Source organism: Lissotriton helveticus, unplaced genomic scaffold (genome assembly GCF_964261635.1).
Source record: "Lissotriton helveticus unplaced genomic scaffold, aLisHel1.1 SCAFFOLD_392, whole genome shotgun sequence".
NCBI classification, from domain to species: Eukaryota; Metazoa; Chordata; class Amphibia; order Caudata; family Salamandridae; genus Lissotriton; species Lissotriton helveticus.
Window position 1 is genome coordinate 58,076 of NW_027611977.1, and position 25,604 is coordinate 83,679.

Genomic DNA, 25,604 nt, shown 5'->3' on the forward strand with positions numbered 1-25,604 from the left:
ACGACGCCAACTTTGCCACCCTGATCCACAAACCTCGACAACCTTGGCCTCAGACAACTTGTCACCGCACTCACCCACGCAGCCGGCCACGCGCTGGACCCCGTCTTCTCCACAGGCACCCACGTCGACTTGCACCCACGTCGACTTCGACCACACCACCGAACTCCACTGGACCGACCACCGCTGCATCCATTTCACCTTCAAGAAACCAACCACGCATCACCGCACCCAACAGCTGCCTCGCCGCTGCTGGAGCAAAGTCACCGAAGACCAGCTGATCACCACCCTCGCCCAGAACCCACCCACCGACCCCACCAACCCAGACGCCGCAGCCTGCAACCTCAGACGGTGGATCGACGACTGCACCAACACCCTCGCCCGCTCAAGAAACCCTTCAACAGCCACATCAGCAAGAGAGCCACCTGGTTCACCGACAAGCTCCATACCTCCAAACGCGCATGCCAGAAACTGGAGAAGATATGGCTCCATGAACGCACACCGGACAACCACGCAGCCCACAAGGACGCAACCCGCAGACATCACCACCTCATCAGATTAGCCAAGAGATCCTCCTTCAAAGACCGCTTGGATAACAACGCACACGACAGCAAGGAGCTCTTCAGCATCGTACAGGAACTCTCCAACCCCAGCGCCAATGCCAACGACATCCCGTCCTCAGAAGAACTGTGCGACTCACTAGCCATCTTCTTCCACCGCAAGATCGCTTACAACCACGACAGCTTCAACACCACAACCACCCTGACTATGCCAGACTCCACCTCCCCTGTGAACACTACTAGCGCCAACCGCCTGACCTCCTGGTCCAACGTCAACGACATCGAGACAAGCAAGGCCATGAACTCTATCCACTCAGGATCTCCGTCAGACCCGTGCCCACACCACGTATTCAACAAAGCAGACGCAGCCGTCAAACCCCAACTACTGAAGGTCATCAACATCTCCTTCGAAACAGCGACATTCCCGGAAAGCTGGAAGCACGCCGAAATCAACACCATCCTCGAAGCCCAAGGTGGACCCCAAGCACCTCAAGAACTTGCAGCCCATCTCCCTGCTCCTGTTCCTGGCAAAGGTCACCGAGAAAATCGTCAACATGCAATTGGCCCGCCACCTGGAAGACAACAAAATCTTGGACCCGGCCCAGTCCGGATTCAGACGAAACCACAGCATCGAGACAGCCCTCATCGCCGCCACAGACGACATCAGGCGCAAACTAGACAATGGCGAAACATCAGCCCTTATCCTCCTGGACCTGTCAGCCGCCTTCGACACGGTCTGCCATCGGACTCTAAAGACACGCCTCCTAGAAGCCAGAATCCAAGAGAAGGCCCTTGACTGGACCACGTCCTTCCTCTCCGGCAGAACCCAGAGCGTCCGCCTCCCACCCTTCCGATCTGAAGCCACCGACATCATCTGTAGCGTCCCCCCAGGGCTCAGCCCGATGCTGTTCAATGTCTACATGGCCCCCCTCGCACAAGTGGCCCGCCATCACAACCTCAACATCATCTCCTACGCCACAATGACACCCAGCTCATCCTCTCTCTCACCAAGGACGCACACCCCACCAAAACCAACCTCCACGAGGGAATGAAGGCCGTCGCCGACTGGATGAGGAGCAGCCGTCTGAAGCTGATCTCGGACAAGATGGAGGTTCTCATCCTCTGACCCACCCCCTTAGCCTGGGATGATTCCTGGTGGTCGACCACACTAGGAACAGCACCAACACCCACTGACCATGCACGCAACCTAGGATTCATCCTCGACTCCAACCTATTCTTGTCAAAGCAGGTCAACGCTGTCTCCTCCTGCTACAACACCCTCCGCATGCTCCGCAGGATATACAAGTGGATCCTGACCGAAACAAGAAGAACGGTGACACAGGCCCTCATCAGCACAAGACTGGACTACGGCAACGCACTCTACGCAGTAATCCCAGCCAAAATCCTACGACGACTAAAACGCATCCGGAAAAAACGCCTCCGCCTGCCTGATCGTCAACGTCCCCGTAGCAGCCACATCACCCCCCACCTGAGAGACGTACACTGGCTCCCCGTCGACAAGAGGATCACCTTCAAGCTCCTCACTGACGCACACAAAGCACTCCACAACGCCAGACCAGCCTATCTGAACAGCAGACTCAGCTTCTACACCCTCACTCCACCAGCCTCGCCCTCGCCGCTGCCCCACGCATCCAACGAAGGACCTCCGGTGGCAGTTCCTTCTCCTACCTCGCCGCCAAGACCTGGAACACCCTCCCTACCCACATAGGGCAGACCCAAGACTTACTCGCCTTCAGAAGACTCCTCAAGACCTGGCTCTTCGAGCAGTAGCAGCAACCCCATCCCCATAGCACCTTGAGACCCTCTGTCAAGCGTTCACACATGAGGTTCCTGTTGTTTCCTTCTTGGAGATGCACGCTCCCAACCCTCCTATGAACTAATCAGTCAGCAAGGAGTTAAGCACTTGCACAACTGCGTAATCCACAAGGGAAAGGGGAAGTGGATAGAGAAACAAGACAAACAACACTGGATCTCTTCCTGAGATGGCAGCTCGGTTTCTAGTTTGAAGTGTTCAGGACTTCAGGTTCATTCGTACCTTCACAAAATAACAACAATCCTTCAAGTCTCAAAATAACACTTTGCTTTTCTTTTGAAATATTGCTAAAATTACTATTACCTACCTATATCTGAGAAGACCTTTCTAACACTCCTATGATTGTCAGGTTTCAATATTTCTGGGTTAATGCCTTTAAGAACAATACGCAAATAAAATGAATAATCAAAACAATGCACCAAGATATCAGCAATCATTGGTTAATGGTTTGTGTTTGATTTAGTATTCAATTTGACACCAAACGTGGCCGACCTGACAAGTGTGTGCTGCTTTCCTTAAAAGGTATTCTGAGAATAAAAGACAAAAAAAGAAACAACAACAATAGCCTCCTTTTAGGAAGTTTGACCTCTGTCCTGTATAGGAATTCTGTCCTGCATACGAATTCTCCTATGTCAAATTATACATTGAATACACATGACTTAAAGAATCTTCAAAACACTGTTTAGTTTTTTTTTTATAAAACAGTTATTGTCTCTGCTGAAATGTCAATAACGATTTTCTATATTGATTTGTCTACAACTATGTTCATAAGAAATGACAATTGAAAATAACCTTGCTTTAAATATATGCCAAGTTCCAAAAATCCGTTTTACAATCAAGAAAATGATTTTCTAGCTCTCGAGTCTTTTACAAATAAGAAGCTTGTCCTTACCAATGCTTGTCTTTTGATCCCGAGTTGCTTGGTAACCAGATCTCTTACTTGTTTACACAGGAAATCGGATTGACGAGAGAAGGCTCAACCAGAACTGAAGATCAAGGGAACTGAAGCCACTGGTGCCTTTCGGAGATCGGAGGACGACGAAGGAATCACAAATTGGAAGGTAAGTTTTCAAAGGGAAAACGGGAACTGAGGTTTTCTAAGGGAATCGGGAACAGAAGCTAGCGGAAGGAATTCCAGACGGGAGGGAAGCGGAACCAAAAGAAAGGGACTGAATCAGACGGGTCTCAGATGCCAAACAGGAACACTCACGGTGATGCTGTTGCACGACGCGAAGCGTCACTGTGAGCGAGGGCAGGATATTTATAGTCTTTGCTTGGGCGTTCCTTCACCTGCTCACGTGTATTCAGGAAACAGTTCAAAATGTGAGAGTGAAAAGGCTCTTGTATTAAGTTCTACGCGTGCATAAAACTTGAACAGTAACAATCATTGCTAGCTGCAAGAAAATGTACCAACATACATTGCTAGCTACAAATGAATCACTAGCAGTACTTGCCACACAATAAACAGTACTTGTCACACAATACGAGAACATGCATAATTAAAGGGATTAACTTGCAAGGGCAAAAGAACCCATGACACCCTCACGGGTAAGTAGCGAGCTTTACAAGTACTCCTATTGATTGATTGATAAAAGTATCAGTTGCTGTCGCCTTCAGATATAGCCGCAGTGCTTGCCGCACTATTGTAACCTCCGCTGCGCTGTCGAGCAGCGTTAATGTCCATGTCAGGTTCCGAAGCTGTGTTCTCACTAGCCGTGGCATACCTTACGGTTAACGCAGCAACTTTCTTTTTCTGAAAATGAAGGCGTTAACGTAGCAAGTCGTCCTGCTTGCCTTTATCATCAGAGGGGCGGGGCTGCTCACGTCCTTCTGGGGTACTCCGACCCCTGCCGTGTTCTCCGCCACCGGCTTGTGCGCCCGATGTTTTCTCTGAAGAACGACGAGAACGTTGCTCAGGTACCTGAAATCTATACGACGACCGAATTCTTGAGTGGTCGCACAAATCATAAGTGCGCTCAGTAGACACTGGTATCAGCGCGGCCGGACACGACCCCTGCTCCTATTGCTGCTTCCTCTGTTTTTTATTCTTCAAATTCTGTTTTGGAAAATTTGGACGGTCGTCTTTAGTAGACTTTGCCATCTGAGTCTGCAGTTGAGTTGCCATTTTAGAAAAAGGCTTAACACCCAAACTATTGCGGCCAATGGTCTTATAAGCCTCCGCAATAATTCTCGGTAACGCTCGGGGTTTGTCGACGTCTGGGACAAGGCGCAAAGCATTCGACACCTGAAAGTTAACCGCATCTCCCTTTACATTACAAAAGATGAGATCAGCAACTACGTCAAACACTCCAAAGAGCCTCATTCCCAACTCGACAGCCGCCTCCGGACTGTGCTCATCCTGAACACGCTTGATCACAGAGGGCAAGACAGTCATAGACGGCATGCCAAAACAGTTTGCATATACTGCTGCAAATACTTTACCCCAATTCTCACAATCTGTTACCTCTGGCAATAAGTCTTTCTGCAAACTAATTGTGAGAATCCTGTGTTTTTCCACAGGAGTGGTATTAGGAAACACTGCTTCCAGTTGGTCACATTTCTAAGCAAGCCAATAAGGCATTTCGTACTTAGTTTGGGGGTGCTTTCCCATTACCGAATTAACCGAATTAACCATGACGGGACTAATCGGCATCCCGGCCAGTCCAACTTGTTGCGCTGCAAGAAACATAATGAACTAAAGCCCTATGTACCCCAACAAAAGAGGTATAAAGTTGACACAATCGGGGCATTGAGATAACGTGGATATGGTGTGAACCCGGCTAAGACTGGCAAAGTGGCCCCAGGAATTGACAAGGGACCTAACCGAAACGGAGTTACAGTGTGGGGGAGGGTGCCATTAAACCAAACACGATGCTGCCATGTCGAAATTGGAATCTCTTGTGTACTATATGGAGTATAGTTCATAGGAATCGCTGTGTGAGTGTATGTTTGGAACATATCCTCATCCGCATTTATTGCAGGAAACGTAACCCAAGAGTAGAAAAGCTCAAAGGGGAACGCTGAATCAGCACTCACCACAAAGATAACAGACATACCATCGTCTGGTACTCCAAACTGCGTCAGATGACGCCGGAGCGCTGCCCGACTATGCTGAGCTATATCAATATCACACATAAGGATATGGAGAAGAAAACCAATTTATATAAATTGCAGCACAAAAAGGGTAGTTATTCAAAACATGAACCTTTTTTTAAATCTCAAGCTTGAATTAACCTATAACACATTCGTATAGGTAGGTTAATCTGTCACGCCTGTTAACCGGAAACAGTGGTGAGGGTATTGTGATACAGATACAAGCACTAATCAAGACGTTGGGCGCCATGTTGCGGGGATTCTGCTCATGCACAGAACTATGCACTGGAAACCAGGACCTCAGTGTATTGTGGTGTACCAAAAACCCACCTCAGTGCCCAGAACCCCTATCCAACTAGCATCAGTGTCTCATTCGTTCTCAGTACTACAGCAAAGCTACCAATGATTAGACAACCCAGAACAAGTGACTTTGGGACCTCTCAGGAATAGTGGGAATCAAGAACACTTTCATTTTTATTCTCATAAATGTCCGCAATGTGAGTAATCAGAGACAAGGTATAGTTTAAAATGTTTATTTCAACTACGTGCTCTAAGATGCAGTATATTTGCTAACATAAGTAAAAATATGCAAAAAATCAATACAATCAGCATTGTTACAGTTCCATAAAATACAAAGGGAGAAATCATATTATAATGATAGTGGAACCAGGTCTATAGCGCCTTGTGTACCACCCTCCCCTTGCTAGGTATTATAATAATAGAGGATCTCAAGGTTAAAACGGGGACAGCATACCTCCAAAGTCAGGTGAAGTGAATCACATCCCAGATCAGTACAGCTCTTTGTTGATGGAAAGGTTTTTTCCAAGTGTTAGTCTCATGCATGCAGTGCAATATTAAAAGCACCTGAGTTTCAGAAATGAGCAGCTGTGTTTGTGTTGTGTTTAGAGCGTGGGCCGATCAACCTGCATCAACAGCATACATGTGTTATTTTAACCTTGAACACTTTGTGCAGACTTGAGGTCGCAGTGTGAGTCCAGAGATGTGAAAAACAGATCATTCTCATGTGAAGGAAAAGCAAGCAGTTTGCCTTTATAAAAACAGAGACATGTAGTGTCATGTGCAAAAGCAGCAAAATGGCGTTTGAGCAACTAACTCACTTATACTAATATAGCAATATGTGCAGGCAGAATCGTATTCATCCCTACACTTTTACAGGTAGCATGAACAGTAACACTTGGATGTTTTTCTTTGTAACTCTTCATCGCTAAATAAAAACCACCAGTGTTTCTTTTCTTTTATTCCATATTGTGCTAGTCTCCTGGTGGATTTCCTGTTATATCAAGTTGTTTTTTCTATGTGTAGAGAAGTGAACAATCACTGGGAACAGACACTTTTATTATTCTACAAATCTTTGCTTTTCTTCTTTTCTTCTAGTCGAGTCTTCATTCATCTGGTATTTGAATATCCCACATAATAATATATTTGTTCCTGTAATTCTTTCATCTCACAATAACTGCACTGTTCTGCTCCTGTCTATGTCCTCAGATGAGTCAATAATATTGTTAATGTTCTTAATTTTTTTCTGAATTCACTGCATCTCTAGGAATTATTCTAAGTGAGTTAAATGAAGGTGTGTGTACGCTGAGGCTATGTAGGACCAGAAATTGACAAAAGCTCATCACAATTTTAGTGCAATTGTAAGGTTTACCCCAGGTGTGTTCACAATTGACAAAATCACTTCTGACATTCATTGCAATGCTCTTTTTTACTCTGTGTGTGTTAGTTGATGTATTCGTAGGTCTAATAACTGACAGAAGGCATTCACACATTCACTGCACCTGAAAGGATTTTTCTCTGTGTGCATTAACGGATGAATCCTTAATGCGAAAGATGACCTAAAGGTACTTCTACACTCACTACAGTTGTACGGTATTTACAGAGTGTGTGTAAGCTGATGTCTACATAGGCTTGATAATTGACTACATTTCTTCTCACATTCATTACATTTGAAGGCTTTTCTTCTGTGTGTGTTCGCTGATGCCTGCTTAGGAGTGATAATGGACTGCAGCTTTTCAAGCATTCATAGCATTTAAAAGATTATTTTCCTCTTTGTGAGCTCGCTGATGATTTCTTAATGCTGAAGAGTAAGTAAAACTACTGCCACATTCTTGCAATGGTATGTTTTTCCCCTGTGTGTGCTCTCTGATGTGTGTGGAGGTTTGATAGATCCCTAAAGCTACTTCCACATTCACCGCAATGGTATGGTTTTTCCTCAGTGTGTATTCGTTGATGTCTCCGGAGGTCTGTTAACCGACTGAAGCTCTGCAGACATTCCTTGCAATGGTATGGTTTTTCCCCTGTGTGTGTTCTCTGATGTGTTTGGAGATGTGCTAACCGACTGAAGCTCTGCACACATTCACTGCAATGGTATGGTTTTTCCCCTGTGTGTATTCTCTGATGTCTGTGGAGGTCTGTATTTCGACTGAAGCTCTTTACACATTCACTGCAATGGTATGGTTTTTCCCCTGTGTGTGTTCTCTGATGTGTGTGGAGGTTTGATAGATCCCTAAAGCTACTTCCACATTCACCGCAATGGTATGGTTTTTCCTCAGTGTGTATTCGTTGATGTCTCCAGAGGCCTGTTAACTGACTGAAGCTCTTTACACATTCACCGCAATGGTATGGTTTTTCCCCTGTGTGTGTTCGCTGATGTGTTTGGAGATGTGCTAACCGACTGAAGCTCTGCACACATTCACTGCAATGGTATGGTTTTTCCCCTGTGTGTATTCTCTGATGTCTGTGGAGGCCAGTATTTTGACTGAAGCTCTTCACACATTCACTGCAATGGTAAGGTTTTTCCCCTGTGTGTGTTCGCTGATGTGTTTGGAGTTCTGTTAACGTACTGAAACTCTTCACACATTCACTGCAATTGTATGTTTTTTCCCCTGTGTGTATTCTCTGATGTCTGCGGAGGTGTGATAATTGACTGAAGCTCTTTACACATTCTTTGCAATGGTATGGTTTTTCCCCTGTGTGTGTTCGCTGATGTGTTTGGAGTTCTTGTAACCGACTGAAGCTCTTCACACATTCACTGCAATCGTATGGTTTTTCCCCTGTGTGTATTTTCTGATGTACGTGTAGCTGTGAAATCTGATTGAAGTTCTTTCCACATTCCTTGCAATGGTATGGTTTTTCCCCTGTGTGTGTTCGCTGATGTGTTTGGAGTTCTGCTAACGTACTGAAACTCTTGGCACATTCACTGCAAAGGTATGGTTTTTCCCCTGTGTGTATTCTCTGATGTCTGTGGAGGTTTGCAATTTGATTGAAGCTCTTTACACATTCCTTGCAATGGTATGCTTTTTCCCCTGTGTGTATTCTCTGATGTGTGTGGAGGTTTGCAATTTGACTGAAGCTCTTTACACATTCAGTGCAATGGTATGGTTTTTCCCCTGTTTGTATTCGCTGATGCTCTTTTATGGTTTCTAATTGGCTAAAGTTCTTGACATATTCAGTGGAATTGCATGATTTTTTTCCTGACCGTGTTTCCTGAAGGGTCAGCATAGTTAATAAACTACTTACTTGCGTTATTTTCACATTCCCTGTATGTGTGTTATATTTTGATTTCCGATTTAACAATAAAATACAAGACTCACTAAATACCTGCCACATTCATAATATCTGTAAGGCTTCCGTGTGGGTGATTGCATCTTTAGATTGGATAATGGCTTTGCATGCTTGCGGGTAAAGCTTAATCTTCCTTCCGGTAGGTGCAAATTGGGACAATACTCTGTACTTCAGAGAGCAGATCTCCGCTTTCCTTTAGCCTTCAGTTGTTAGGCTCCACTTCGTTGTGCTTTTCCCTGGTGCCTGTGGTTTGGCTAGAAAGACTTAACAATACACCTAGAGCACTGAATGCTGGTCTGTTGCCAGTTTAGATAGCGAAGCACTGCTCTAGCCATATCATGATGGTGAAGCGACTCGTAATGTGTACAGCTACTCCAAAGAGTGTCCCGGGGCAAAGTACAGGTCAGAAAAGAAAGCAAATCCGGTTGTTTCAAACATGGACAAAAAGCCAAGTTTTCAACCTTTTTTTAAACATTATCATGTTGCTAACAGCTCAAAGCTGAAGAGGGAGTTTGTTCCAAGCTCCGGATCCCAAATAGACACGAGACCTTCCTCCAACTCTCATACCGGCCTCATGATCAAAGCTGGTGTTGGACGCTTGATTATACAGCAGGTGGTTTGTCAGTTTTGTTGGCTTAATTTTGTTGAGGTCATTTCTTCGTCTTGGGGTGTCGAGGTGCAGAGCTCAGACTCGGACACTCACTGAATTGCCTTTGACTGCGTCTTCCTGGATCTGTCCTCTGCCTCTGATGCATTGATGTTTTTGGAGCTCCTAATTTTTGGTAATTTTTGCAGGTTTGATGTGTTATCTTCATTATTCATAATCAATCCGTGCATTTAAGGCCTATTTTCTGTTGGATTTAAAGAAATGTAATATTACTAAATGCAAATGTAATAGAATGTGAATACACAATATTTAACCAGCTGGATAAGACATCTCTTCTCTACCAAATTTGAAATATAGTAAGGAACATTTTACCATACATGGATATTTAATAAAAATGTGGTTGGACATGTCACATCTTATTTACTTCTGAGAAGGCAGTGATTTACCATTGTTCAGAGTAAATTACTAAGGAAAGGGCAGCTACAGAGCACTCGTGCTAGAGGTACAGTTTTGGGTAGATACACATGGATAAGATTTCATTTAAACAGAACAGATTGTGGAAAAAGAGAGGAATCAGGAAGCGCTGCCGTTAATTCAGTTTCAGGAAGTATCTACCTTAGGTAGCTCTTCAAGAAGTGTATGACAAAGGTAACTCTTCAGGAAGTGAATAACAAAGGTAACTCTTTATGAACTGTATAACAAAGGTAACTCTTCAGGAAGTATATATGACAAAGGTAACTCCGGAAATCTTTTTCCGCAATGCTTTCCTGTTCACACTGGATCAGCTCAAATGCCAACTGCCGCCTTTACCTTGCTTGTTATTAAAGACAGGGGTCTCTGTTTACACAGGGTGGTCACTCCTTGACCACAAGGGAGATGTCTTCAGTCTTCTAGTCGGTATAGAATGTCGAAGGTCCAAGAGTTTCATTTCAGAGTTTCGTTCCAGGATAATCTAAAGTCCTGGGGACACAGCACCTATCTTTATAGTAAGTAAATGGGCTGGATTACCCGCTAGGTCCCGCCTATGGGTGGACCTGGGAAGGGGGTGGTTACACCCCTTTCCCTTTGTCCAGTATCGCGCCAGAGCGGGGCTGGAGTGCCCCAGTAACTGGTTTGAACCGGGCTATGCATGGAGCATCTTGTGTGCCCCATGCAGTGTCTGGAAAAGCATTGTTCCATTCAACCCACCCTGCCCCAATACACTATAGGCTGTCTGGGGAGGTGCTAGCACCTCCCTCGACAGGAAACTCATTTTCCAGGCCTCCCTTGCTGGAGTTTCGTCCAGCAGCAGGAGTTCAGACTCGTGTCTGTGGCAGCAGCATCCATTTTTTGATGCTGAAGCTCTGTTTAACTTTAACCGGGTAAAGCAGTAACATACATGTCTTTTCCCTCTAGAAGGGTGGAATGCTACCCCTGCTGCCAGAATTGGTGGGGGCGGTAGTATTCCAAAGTGTTTGACACCTTACACCACATGTTTTGATAAAGCCACACCAAATTTAGCATTTAACCATGAGGATTATAATGCACTTAAGAGTATATGGTATAGCTATATCATAGAACAGCTATAAGGACATGGTTCTGAAAGCTGCAGAGGGGCTCAGCTCATGCGAGGGCACCCTCTCACATAAAACCAAGCACTCTGCTTTGAGGATTGTCGAGGCCTACCATGGGAGTGACTTATAGGTGCATATGTGTCTATATATAAAGGTAGATATAGGTATACTATATCTAAGTAAGGAGTGATTACACCACCTTACTCAAGCTGAGTGATCAGCCTGTGGTGTAAGTTTGGATGGCCAGCCAGGGGTGGCATAATACATGCTTCAGCCCCTGGTAGGCCTTGGATGCACCTATGCCCTGGGTACCTATGGTACACTACACAGGGGCTCACAGAGATGACCCAATACCCAACCTGGTATGTACCTAAAGTACATGGAGTCCCTTTTATAGGGAGAGCAGATAGCCTGGAGCCCCGAATAGCAGGATCCCAGGCCAACTAAGTCAAAAACCAGCAAAACACAAGGCAAAAAGTTGGGGTATAAAAAGAATACAAGGGGGTCAAAGGGAATATTTATCGACCTAGCATTGTTATCATCCCTTCCCACTATGAATACCAACAAATAGGATAACAATGGGTCAAAAAGCAAACTATCCAAAAAATTATCTGTGTGTCAAAAGGTACAGCCGCGAAATCCACTAAGGGTGAATCGTGGTGAAATAATTATTCCCATGAGATTACCAACCTGTACCGCCCTACATCATTTGGGATCCTTCATCCTGAAGAAAAGTGGTTTCACCCACAGTAGATTAGGCGGGTAGTAGCCTAGTCTAACAAGATGTCTCAAATGTGAGTGTGGTGTACTATGGTATCAGGGGGTAAACTGACTAGCAGTGCCAAAAGTGATAAAAGTAATATGTGCTAAGTGCAAAAAATGTTTAAAATTGGGTAGTGGAAATGGACAAACAATTTTATTGAGGTCCTATCCGCTCTCAAAACTAAAAACAGTGCATAGTAGTGTAAACAAATAACTACTAGAATTGATATTCGGTCGACATGTTTCTGCAGTGAATATAGAGCCTATTGGTCTCCTACTGCTTCCTCAGGACCATAGTTTATGCTGCTGCGTGAAGTGAATAGCGGTGAAAAGAAATGAGTTGGGGTAACCATATAGTCAGATATCCACCTTCCTACATCCAGTGTCTTCACAGTGTTGGAAATTATCAATTTTATTAACAGCACGATATTAACTCACCACTGCTGTGGCTTGCAGCAATAAGGCCATTATGAACGGACTATGTTGTGTGCCAGAATGCCTGTGAATAGTTGAGCAAGAATGTTTGGGAGGGAGATTGATCTCATGATGAGCAGGCCTAGGGGTTTTGTCAGGGTCTGTGAATAACTGTTATTACTGTTTCTCTCTTGGTGTCAGTGGGCTTGTCTGTATCCTCAGCTCTTTAAAAAAAATTTGAAAACAAAACTAGTCAGATGATAGCTGCCAGGTGTACATGTTTTGCACGTGCAGAATCACACACTAGTAGCTGTACTGCATGCATGATTCACCTTGTCAGTTTGTGAGCAAGTGAGCATTCACAGACCCCAATCTGACTATTTTTGACACTGGAAACAGTTAGAGTTTCACTTCAACTTCAACAAAATGCGGGAGTAACTCTCCCTCCAGGGTAGGAAGAGAAATGGATCACCCTCTAAACGTACTGGCGAGTAGTGCTATACGGTTCATAGCACCATTTATCTGGGGAAAGCTGGGGAAATGGTACAATGCACTGGGAAAATGGCATGTGATGACAATGTGACATGACATTTCCACTAAACCTGCTTTTACACTTTTTTTTGAGCTGTCTGTGTTCAGTTTATCAAGGCCCAGGGTTTAGTTTCAAGTCAAGAGATAGTGCAGGATTAGACTAATTATAATGTCAAAGATGCCAACAAATGCCTTTAACATGTATGTCTTTACCCTGCAATGCCATTAACACGTATGCCTTTACTACGTAACACCTTTACCATGCATATGCCTTGACCATGCATAATGAATGATTTACAAAAATGGCCCTGCCAGTAAATGGTGGGTGCCCTTGAGCCCATCCAGGGCACCCACATGATCAATGTTGATTGCCCCCAAAGTCCCCATGACGCCAGCGGGAGCCAGTATTGTTCCTACCCATAGGGAGCAGCTTAAAATCCTGCGCTCTACGGGCAGGACATCATTTTTTCATGTGTTTCTCTGCCCGCTTTATAAGCTGTGCATTGTGGGGAGTGTAAATTATTGTCAGCCCAGGTAACTATAACTGCTCAGTTTCTATGGTTTCGTGTGTAAAATCTAACCTAAGTAAACGTCCCTGTAACCTTTGTTTTGTTCAGTAAAAATAACTCTCTCTTTTTCTCTCTCTCTCTCTCTCTCTCTCTCTATATATATATATATATATATATATATTCGCCTATTACACGTTTTGTGATATACTGCCTCAATTCCGCTGGTAATTCCTCAATTCTCCGAAATTTTCACCCAGAAATGTTGGCAGTTTTCAGCGTTAAAGTAAATAGATTCTCGATATTTCTGGATTGCATATTTCCCATAGTAAACAAAGAGGCTACTTGTAGTGAGGGCATTAGAGGGTACACGGTAGCCGACCTCCAGACTGCTCTGGGCTTGTCTTTATGGCTGCTCCCCCTTCGAGCCTCTATGGTTCTCAAGTAAACTGCCCCAAGGAACAGGGCTCTTAACTCCTTAATATGGTGTACTTGCACCACATACAGGAGATCACCATATCTAGTTAAGTTGTCCAAAAGTTATGACAAGACCGTGTTAAACTGTAAAATCCAGCAATAATTAGAGTTCAGTGGACTCTGGTGCGGTGGCACCTGCTGCACCAATGGAAGCTATGTCTCTATTTTACGCATTGTGTTTGAAAGTTGGAGTGGAGGATAAACAATCTGTGTTTGTGATAACAATAATGATTTACAAGTACAGTTTTTACACTGAAAATCTTATCCAAATAATTGATTGTGAATACATAGAAAATTGTGTGTGCTAATGTAATTTAATGTGTGTTTTAATGTATAGGGCAGGCATAGGGAATACCTAATTAAAAGAGGATTTCTATCTTCTAAGGAAGAGGTTAAGCACATTGATAAAGACAGAAAAGAGGGCTCCCACAAAGAAATACACATACAAAGAGATGCACAGACCCACAAACACACACCAAACATGAACTTACAGACACCTAACTACCCACAATGGTGCACACAAACACATATATACAAATAGAAACAAACTAACACCCACAAACAGATATTCAAATAGACGCACACAAACATGCACAGATAAGCAAACACACAGGCTAAAAGACACTCACATGTAAACCAGCACACACCTCATTGACACTGAAGTAAATAGGTAATAATGAGACACTGGCAGGCAGGAGCGTGGCTTGGGCAGTAAGATTAGAGGGGGTGAGCTGTAGAGTTTCCATGAATGGAGCTGAGTTATAATGTGCATGAGAGGGCCTAACGGGGCAATGGAAAGGAGACACATGCGGAGTGAGAGAAAACACTTTATTTTGTCATACAACCAACATTGTTAAAGACTTTCAAAACAGAAAGGGAAAAGTGTGTGTCGATAAATATTCCTGTTGAAATGCAACAGACATCTCACCATACCCGACTAAAAGCACCTGTGCCCAACTATTTAGCTGAAAATACATTTACTAGTGAGATGTAACGCCCCAAATACCACCCCCGGAAGCTGCGTCCCTACTGGCATGGCAGAGAATGACACCGAAAAGGGAATGAAGTAGAATTTCAAGTACTAGGGTCTCTACAGCAGCACAGAGGATAATTGCCTAACTTGGCCTGGTGCTCTAGGGGGGCCATTCCCACTAAATCTTCAGCCCGATCTTGCTTGGCCAGGGATGAGGGACGGCGACGCGATAACTTAAGACACACAGTGGGTCGGTAACAGGCAGAAAGCTCTGATACCTGCTACTTTTTAGCGACTGAGCAGAAAGGTGCCCATGTCACAAAAGGGCCTAATGCCCACTAGATTAGCATTCAAGAATCACTGACATAATCATATCTGTCCCCAACAGCCCCTCAACAGAGATCACTGAACAGTGCTTTAACTATACACAAGGACAGAGCACAGAGGTCGCCGTCACCAACAACAATTGATGGAATATGTCACCCTAAGTGGGAAGGGTATGCCCAGACATGGGTGCCGTGCTCACTACACCACTGGATTCAAGCTAACCTGGCTGATGCCCTGCAACCGGTCCCAGGATGCTTGTTTCCGGTCCAGGGAGGACCTGGCTTGTCAGTTCGGGCTGGACTGTTCCCACAAGGAACAGGGTTGAGACTGATTTGCATATGGTTGGGTCCAAACTGAGGTGGTGAGCAAAAGAATAATGGATTTAACCCAGATCTTTGTTGCTGCGGGTGTATGTTTGCAGTGTCCAGCATTCTGTCCATCAATTGTTTCTTTTGAATATGCCACCCTAAGTGGGAAGGGTATGCCCAGACGTAGGTCCCATGCTCACTACACCACTGGATTCAAGCTAGCCTGGCTGATGAAGGGTGATGCCCTGAAACCGGTCCCAGGATGCTTGTTTCCAGTCCAGGGAGTATCTGGCATGGCAGTTTGGGCTGGACTGTTCCCACAAGGAACAGGGTTGAGACTGATTTGCACATGGCTGGGTCCAAACCGTCGTGGTGTGGTGAGCAAAATAATGATGGAATAAACCCAGATCCTTGTGACTGGGGGTGAATGTTTCCAGTGTCTGGCATTCCGTCCAGCAATTGTTTCTTTTGAATACAGCATGTAGAGGGGGCCCAGGCGCTGAGGCAGGGCTGTCCGCTGACCATGGAGGAGAGCTGCAAGGTGCTGCTGCGAGATGGTCATGCTGCTAAACATGGTCAGTGACATCGCTAATGACAACGTCCACACAACCACTCACACACCCACTCCCATCCCACAGAACCTCTCATACACCCAATCCCAACCCCACATAACCCCTCACATACCCATTCACAGACCCTCACCAGCACTCACACAACCAATGACTCATCCAAAGAGCCACTCACAAATCCACTCACTCACACAACCACTTACATACCCACTAAGTCACCCATACAGCCACTCATGCTCCCATTCACTCACCAATACAACCACTCACATATACAGATATACATACACTTACACATCCACTCATACACCCTTACATCTACTCTCACACCTACTCAATCACCCATACAGAAACTCACACTGCCACTCACTCACCCATACAGGTACTCATACACCCAGATACTCCCCTATAAAGCTACTCACACTGCCACTTACTCACCAATACAACTACTCACACACCAACGTATTTACCATTCAGCCACCCATACACCCACTCACTTACTCATACAGCCACTGACATAGTCTCTCATTGACCCATACAGTCACTGACAGCCTCTCACTCCCCCATACAACCACTCACACTCCCACATAACCACTTACATAACCATTCACACATCCATACTACCATTCACTCACCCTTACAGCCACTCACACAGACATTCCCTCTCCAATACAGTCACTCACAACCACGGGAGCGTGACCAACTGCTGTGTATAGGGGACACACTCTGAGAGAGCTCCACGCCCGGACCAACTAATGCTGCTAAATCCGGCATTGTTATGACGCATCCTACACCCAGACGAGAGAAGTGTGACTGCACAGCGGAAGGCGGATGATATGCCCACACCAAAACAGTCGATGCGACCTGTGGGCAGCCAAACAAAGAGACTGTGCTGACGACATTTGAGGCCTAACCAATTCGCCTGATTCCGATACGGGTGAGACAGCACAGGTTTGAGAGATCACGGAGACAAGGACGGCACAGAGAGGTACGATAATCCAACCAGTTGGGGACCCCTGCATTCCGGGCTATAGAGTTAACCATGGGTGCGGGCAAGGACCCTGAGAGCTGCATCACCGAGGCCGCCGGACCCGTCCCCGGCATAACGCACTGCGCGAACCCGCGCCGCTCCTGCTTTAGTGGCGGAAGGCTGTGTCCACTCTCCCCCCCAGAACTACATTGTACTGAACTCCTGGGCTCACCAGAGGGGGGACAAGCAAAGGGAGGCAGACCTGTGCAGGGCTTCGGGGATGGAGGGCCGGCAACGGAGGCCGGTGCCAACGCCATTTAGGGCCTAACCAATTCACCCGCTCCCGATACGGGAGACAGCACCGGTCTGAGAGAGCACGAAGGCTAGGATGGCACAGAAAGATATGGCAATTGACCGACAGGGGACCCCTGCATTACGGGGTTGTCGGGAAAGCCCTGGGTGCCGGTTAGGACCCTGGAAGCAGCATCACCGAGGACTCTGGACCCATCCCTGGCATGACACACAGAGCAAGCCCGCGCCTCTCCCGCTTCGGTTGCCGAATGTTGTATCCACCCTCCCCCAAACCTGCATTGTACTGAACTCCTGGGACCACTGGACAGATGACGAGCAGGAGGCTGGAGAGTGGAGGCAGGCCTAAGTGGGGCCCCGGGGGTCAGATGGCCGGCAACAGAGGCCAGTAAACTGGCACAGTGCACGGTACAGCTCACAACCTCGCCCCTGCGCAACACCAGACTTGGCTGCGATCTCCAGTGGGTGAGCGAAGACCTGCAAGCTCCCCCTGGGTATGTGAAATACCCAAACACCTCTTCTGCACAGGACTAACGGCGGCCCGGCAGCACTTTGGGGCGACACCTGGGCCCTGTCCTACATTGTGACTGGCCTGGGACAAACACACATGCAGTGGCTATGCTAGACCACGAAAGAAAAACGGTGAGTAGAGACTCTCAGTTCTCCCCCATCCACCCTCCTACTACTTTATATACACAAACATGTTGAGTAGGCCCCAGGATACTGCCCTTAAACATGGGCCTTCCCTGACGCTGGGCGGTGGAATCCCCACTGTGTGAAGAGTTACGCATCATATGGCCTACTGAGGGAAGCAAGACACTCTGCTGCACCTACCAACTTAGGTCACTGAGCTCCTCCCCCATTGCAGCACGCACACACTGGAGGGTGAAAAAAGGCGCTCCAGGAGGTACTTCAGGCTTGGGACAGAGTGGACACCGCATACAACAGGGGGCAACTCGAGAATGGAACCGAACTAACTGCCTGAAAGAGAATCACCAACTTAAAAGTAGAGGGTTCATTTGTCAGCTACCTGTGCAATGACACAGTGGGGTGGGGGATGTGAGTTGGAGGAAACTACCGAAGACATTGCAAAAAAGTAAGGGGACCCCCTCTAAAGATACAGAACAAGGTCAGGGAGAAGAGGGGAAAATAAACAGACCTAAGAAAAAATCTCCCTCATGACCACATTTATTTATGCATAGGAATTAATCCCAAAGGTCAACTGTGAGCGCCCAAGCTGGTGTGTGAACCCACTCAGAGAAAATTATAACGACATATCTGAAAAATATACAGTTTTTTATTTTCATTTCATTTTATCAAAATATTTTTTCATAGCTTATACAAATCCATAAATATTTTTACAAATAACATATTTAAACATAGTAAAGTCACAGATCAACATAAATAAGAAAAACAATACATATAATCAAACATGAAAGCCCAGAAAAAACAACCAGAAACATCACACCACCCCTTTCATACCCAACTCACACAAATCCAGACACACCTTCACATTCATAATATATCTGGGGAACACAATTACAGAATAACAAAGTAACTGTGATGATCAAAGACAGAAACTGCACAAGGGCAGGATGTTATATAGGCCGTGGTCGACACGTATCGGTGGCTGCAAGCTGATAGAATGCCACCTTCATCAGGACCTGCCAGATATAATGCCCCAAAGTATGGGGGGAAAAGATGCCACTCAACCCGGGAAAGGTAAAAACACACACTCCAACAATAGGTATAAGCACCTTCTTTATAGGTGCCGATATGCATCTTTAGATATAGAAAACAGATTTGCCAGACAGTCCTCAGCTAGGTGTAAACACCAATCTCAGCATCTGCGGGGATTAAACCCCATCAATCCTTTCTAGTGTGACAATTACTCGAAATTCGGAAGCCTCTATTCTTATATCTTGCACATATTCTTGGTTTGCTACAGGATGTATCAAACACCGGAACAGTATGGCGAGAGTATAATATAGCAACTCCCAGTGAAGGGCCTCCAATACTTCAAAAGCTACACTTGGTCCAGTAATCCTCCTCCTTCTCAATCTTCCACCAATGTCTATGCTTCAATATGTAGTGGTCTCTAAAAACGGTCCGATGTATTCCTGGAGTGCCGCCTCAACAGAGCTTGCATCCGCCCGGAGAGTATACACAGAATCGCCTACAGGGGCCCACTGGTTCAGGCTAGAACCATACATACGACAGACCATACTGAGCTGCTGCCGACGTCAGTGCATCACCCCGTGCAATAACAGAGACATTGCGCCCAAATAGACACTTCTACCCGTAGGCACGCTGTGTGGCCTCCTGGTGCTGTGCAGGGAAACAAATAAAAATGGGACGCCCCAAAAGGAAAGTCCCGGAGACGACCACAACTACAGGCAAACAACAAACGGAGGATACGGACCCCCACCTCTCATCAGCCTTCCTTGAGCTGTGTCCCACCAACAAACATGACTTCAGAACCCGACAAACTAGATTAAATCCTACAGGAAGTTCGGGACGCAAGAAAATCCATAGAGCACCAAATTGGCTCAACAACAGGATTCACTCTTCTGAAAGCAGACCATGATAAACTTGCCACCACCGTTAAAGATAATATACTCGCTGGTGCCATAGCATAAAGAGCAAGCAATGCAACTGACACAGCTACAGCGCCAAGTGTTGGGACAACAGGAATGGATTGATGATGTTACTAATCTTGATGTTACTAATATCGACATTTGTATTATTGTTATGTATTTTATTATGTATTGAATATGTATGTGTTATATGTTTTTTGTTAAGTATTTTACTTGTTTTATATTATATGTGTACTATTTTTATATGTTAATAATGTTATTTTTAAGTCAATTTTGTGTTTTAATACCGGAGCGGGTTGTGCCTAAATATAGGGAAATAGGGTGGGAAGTAATTTAATTATACTAAATTAATTACTAATTTTTTATAATTATAAATTAATTTTAATTAATTTTTGCGTTTAAGTTCTGTAGCGGGTTATGGATTTACAGGGGAATTGGTTGGGAAGTAATTTAATTGTAATTAAGTAATGATTTATTTTTATTTATTGGTTTTGATAATTATTATTTTTTCATTAATTATTAATTGGTAAATATTTTTAAAATTTCAAATTAATTTATTAATTGGTAATCAATGTTTTTATTTGGCAATTCAATTTTTTAATTGGTAATTACTTTTTTTAAATGGCAATTAATATTTTTAATTGGTAATTAATTGTTATTCATTGGAAATTATGTTTTATTAATTGGTAATTAATGTTTCATAAAAAGTATTTTTGGGTATAAAAAAGCATTGTATTGTTTAATTTTTTTTAAGTGTTAATCAATTTTTAATAATTAATATGTTTTTGTTATGAAAAATTTGTTATTGTTCAATATTTATTATTTGGTCATTAATATATATTAATTAATATTTATTATTAATTTACTGTTAATTAATTATCAATTGTAGTTATGTTTTTAATAATTATTAATGGGTTTTTGTAAATGATGTAGAGTTATTTAAAAAACTAAATTATTAATTATTTTAAATACAAAAATTATTTATAAGTATGTTATATTTAACTTTTACTCTATCCAACACTTTCTCTTATGTTGCACCCTCTCGAGTTGGAATAGTAATTTTTACCCCTACACTATCCAATGCTTTCCTTACTGTTGCACTCTCTGGAGTTGGAATAGTAATTTTAACCCTTACGCTATCCAACGCTTTCCCTACAGTTGCACTCTCTGGAGTTGGAATAGTAATTTTTACCCTTACGATTTCCAACGCTTTCCCTACTGTTGCACTCTCTGGAGTTGGAATAGTAATTTGTACCCCTACGCTATTCAACACTTTCCCTACAGTTGCACTCTCTGGAGTGGGAATAGTAATTTTTACCCCTACACCATCCAACGCTTTCCCTACTGTTGCACTCTCTGGAGTTGGAATAGCAATTTTTACCCCTACGCTATCCAACGCCTTCCCTGCTGTTGCACTCTCTGGAGTTGGAATAGTAATTTTTACCCCTACGCTATCCAACGCTTTCCCTACTGTTGCACTCTGCGGAGTGGGACTAGTAATTTTTACCCCTACGCTATCCATTGTTTTTGCTACTGTTGCACTCTCTGAAGTGGGAATAGTCATTTTTACCCCTACACTATCCAACGCTTTCCCTACTGTTGCACTCTCTGGAGTGGGAATAGCCATTTTTACCCCTACGCCATCCAATGCTTTCCCTAGTGTTGCACTGGATTGGGAATAGTAATTGTTACCTCTACGCTATCCAACGCTTTCCCTACTGTTGCACTCCCTGGAGTTGGAATAGTAATTTGTACACCTAAGCTAGCCAATGCTTTCCCGCCTGTTGCACTCTCTGGAGTGAGAATAGTAAATTTTACCCCTACGCTATCCAACGCTTTTCCCACTGTTGCATTTTCTGGAGTGTGAATAGTAATTTTAAGCCCTACGCTATCCAACATTTTAATTACTGTAGTTTTTTTGGGACTTTGAATAGTAATTTTATTTCTTCAGCTATTTAATATTATTTGTATTATTTTAGATAATGTAGTATATAATGAATTTTATAAATATTGATAGTATATTTAATTATTTTAGCGTATTAAACATAATTATTTACTTTTTATTTATGTTATTGTTTTAAGTGTGTAGATGTATTTGTAATTTATAATATTTTTTAATAATATATAAGTTATTAAAATAATTATTAAAACATATTATTAAGTAAGTATATATTATATATTTTATGTATATGTGTAATTAATGTTTTATTATTATATATGTATTATTTATTCAATTTAAACATTAGTAAATATTTTTAACTATGTTTATTTTATTTATAAGTATTATTTACTTTATTTTATACATTTTGTTTACCGAAAAAACCTGACATTTTTAATTACGATTATTTTAACACTGATATTTTTTTTCTCGATATTTTTGTACTTAACATGTTGTAGATAGTATGTCGATATTCTTGCCTTCGATATTCCTGCATCGATATTTCTGTAGTTTGATATTTTGTAGGTCAATATTCTGTCAGTGATTCGTTCCATGTCTTGGCGCGAGGTACATATATGGGGGACAGTGGCGAGGGTGTGGTCGGTGGAGTGGAGCTGGCGGGGTGGGGTGTAGAAACTGAGTCGGCTGTTGAGGTATGCTGGTCCAGTGCTGTGGAGTGCCTTGTGTGCGTGAGTGAGGATCTTGAAGGTTATCCTCTTGTTGACAGGGAGCCAGTGTAGGTCTCTTAGGTGGGGTGTGATGTGGCTGTGGTGAGGGATGTCAAGGATCAGGCATGCTGAGGTGTTCTGGATGCATTGGAGCCGTTTAAGGAGTGTGGCCGAGGCTCCTGCGAAGAGGTAATTTCCGTAGTCCAGTCTGCTGCTGACAAGGGCCTGGGTGACCGTCCTTCTCGTTGCGGTGGGGATCCACTTGTAGATCCGGCGGAGCATGCGGAGGGTGTTCAAGCAGGAGGAAGAGACGACGTTGACCTGCTTTGTCATGGAGAAGGTCGATTCGAGGATGACCCCAAGGTTACATGCATGGTCGGTGGGCGTTAGTGCAGTTCCTAGAGCGGTCAGCCACCAGTAGTCGTCCCAGGCCGAGGGAGTGGATCCGAGGATGAGGACCTCCGTCTTCTCCGAGTTCAGCTTCAGTCAGCTGTTTCTCATCCATTTGGCGATGGCTTTCATTCCTTCGTGGATGTTGGTTTCGGCGGCCAGGGGGTCTTTGGTGAGGGAGAGGACGAGCTGGGTGTCATCGGAGTAGGAGATGATGTTTAGGTCATGCAGTCGAGCGGCATGGGCGAGCAGTGCCATGTAGATGTTGAACAGCGTTGGGCTGAGGGATGAGCCCTGGGGTATGCCACAGATGATCTCGGCGGCTTTGGAGCGGAAGGGAGGGAGGCGGATGCACTGTGTTCTGCCGGAGAGGAAGGAAGTGGTCCAGTCCAGGGCCTTCTCTTGGATACCGGTGTCGTGGGGGCGTGTTTGTAGTGTGCGGTGGCAGACCATGTCGAAGGGGGCTGACAGGTCCAGGAGGATGAGGGCTGCGATTTCTCTGTTGTCTAGTAGGGTCCTGATGTCGTCGGTGGCGGGGATGAGGGCAGTTTCGGTGCTGTGGTTGCTGCGGAACCTGGACTGGGACGGGTCCAGGATGCTGTTCTCCTCGAGAAATCTGGTCAATTGTTTGTTGACGGCCTTCTCGATGACATTTGCTTGGAAACGGAGCAGAGAATGGGTCGGAAGTTCTTGAAGTCCTTGGGGTCCGCCTTGGGTTTCTTGAGTAAGGCATTGATCTCGGCGTGCTTCCAGCTCTCCGGGAAGGTTGCTGTCTCGAAGGAGATGTTGATGGCTTTCTGAAGATGGGGTGCGATGGTGGTGCTGGCTTTGTTGAAGATGTGGCGTGGGCATGGGTCTGACAGGGATCCGGAGTGGACAGAGTTCATGATCTTGATGGTATCGTCGTAGTTAATGTTGGTCCCAGAGGTCAGGTGGTTGGTGTGGGTGGAGTTCGTGGGGGGTGGGTCTCAGTAGTTGCCGGGGCAGTCGCGGCATCGAAGCTGTCATGGATGTCTGCGATCTTGCGGTGGAAGATGGTGACCAGCGAGTCGTCTACGTTTTGCGACGGTGGGATGTCGCTGGTGTCGGAGCTGGGGTTGGAGTGTTCCTTCACGATGTTGAAGAGCTCTTTTCTGTTGTGTGCGTTGTTGCTTAGGCGGTCTTTGAAGGATGCTCGTTTGGCGGATCTGATGAGGTGGTGGTGTCAGTGGGTGGCGTTCTTGTGGGCTGAGTAGCTTTTTGGTGTTCGTTCACGGATAAGTGCTTGGAGGTCTGGAGGTCTTCGGAGAACCAGCTTGCTTTCTTTCTGGTGTGGCTGTTGGAGGGTTTCTTGAGCAGGGCAAGGGTGTTGGCGCAGTTGTCGATCCACTGTCTGAGGTTGCGGGCGTCGGCGTAGGGCGCCGGTAGGATCTGCAGGTGGGCTCAGGGCGAGGGTAGTGGTTAGCTGGTCCACAGTGACTTTGTTCCAGTAGCGGCGGGGAGACTGTTGAGTGCGGTGGTGCGTGGTTGGTTTCCAGAAGGGGAAGTGGATGCAGCGATGGTCGATCCAGTGGAGTGGAGTGTGCTGGTGTTATTGACGGAGACGTGTGATCTTGGGATGTATGACATTACAACGCAAACTTTTACCACGCATACCTTTACAACGCGGTTTTTACATCGCATACAATTACAATGCATAGCGCTTTTGGGTGTTGGATAGTGAATAGTTTAATTTACTATTCCAACTCCAGCCCCCGTGGATACTAGGGAAGGTTATTGGATAGTAAATTAACCTATTCCCTATCCTAGAGCGCCCCCCAATGCAATGGTTTGCGTTGTAATGACCGCGTTGTAATGGTAGTGCGTTGTAAAAGTTTCATATTAAAGGATGTTTACCGTGATCTTGCGGTGAAGATGGGTTCAAGCGTGTGGCTGGTGGAGTGGGTGGGTGTTGTGACGAGTTGTCTGAGTCCGAGGTTGTTGAGGTTGTCGATCAGGGTGGAAGAGTTGGAGTCGTTGTTGTTCTCCAGGTGGAATTTCAAGTCCCCGACGAGGATGTAGTCTGTGGAGGCGAGGGAGTGTGTGCTGATGAAGTCGGCGATGGAGTCGCTGAACTGTGGTCGGGGTCCAGGGGTCTATAGATGAGGGTTCCTCTGAGGATGGTGTTGGGGTCGGTGTGGATTTGGAAGTCCAGGTGTTCAGCAGTGCTGTGGGTGTCTTCGGTGTTTGTTGAGATTTTGAGAGGGTTCCCGTGGACGATGGCGATTCCTCCTCCTACTCCTTTGGTGCGGCCCTTGCGGGTGATCGTGTAGCTTTCCGGGATGGCTATGGCGATGCCGGGTGCCAAGGACAGGTTCACCCAGGTCTCCGTCAGGAAGGTGACGTCTGGGGTGTTGGAGTCCAGTAGGTCCCAGAGTTCAACGGCGTGTTTGCATGCGGGGCTGCAGGGATGCAGCGGCAGTAAAAACTTTGGCGGGAAAAACGGGCGAGGGACGACAGGGGGGGCCGAGGGAGAACTGGGCATACAGGAAGGAGAGACAAGTAAGGCAAAAAATACAAGTTAGGTGAAAGTAAACAAGTTCGGGCACAGAAAAGACAAAATAATGCAGGAAGTGGTAGCGAGGCAGGCAAAGACAGGCAGAGCCGTGCAGCAGCGCGG

The 25,604-nt window shown here is 45.2% G+C and overlaps 1 protein-coding gene across 1 annotated transcript in view; it reads right to left on the reverse strand.

Annotated features, from left to right (window-relative positions):
* Window positions 1-6,001: 6,001 nt before the first annotated feature.
* Window positions 6,002-25,604, reverse strand: part of LOC144807485 (uncharacterized) — a 57,268-nt gene continuing 37,665 nt past the window's right edge. The window contains exon 2 of the mRNA XM_078673124.1: window positions 6,002-9,920. Within this exon, the coding sequence (XP_078529250.1) occupies window positions 7,600-9,114 (1,515 nt within the window). The 5' untranslated portion in view covers window positions 9,115-9,920 and the 3' untranslated portion in view covers window positions 6,002-7,599. The remainder of the gene's footprint in view (window positions 9,921-25,604) is intronic.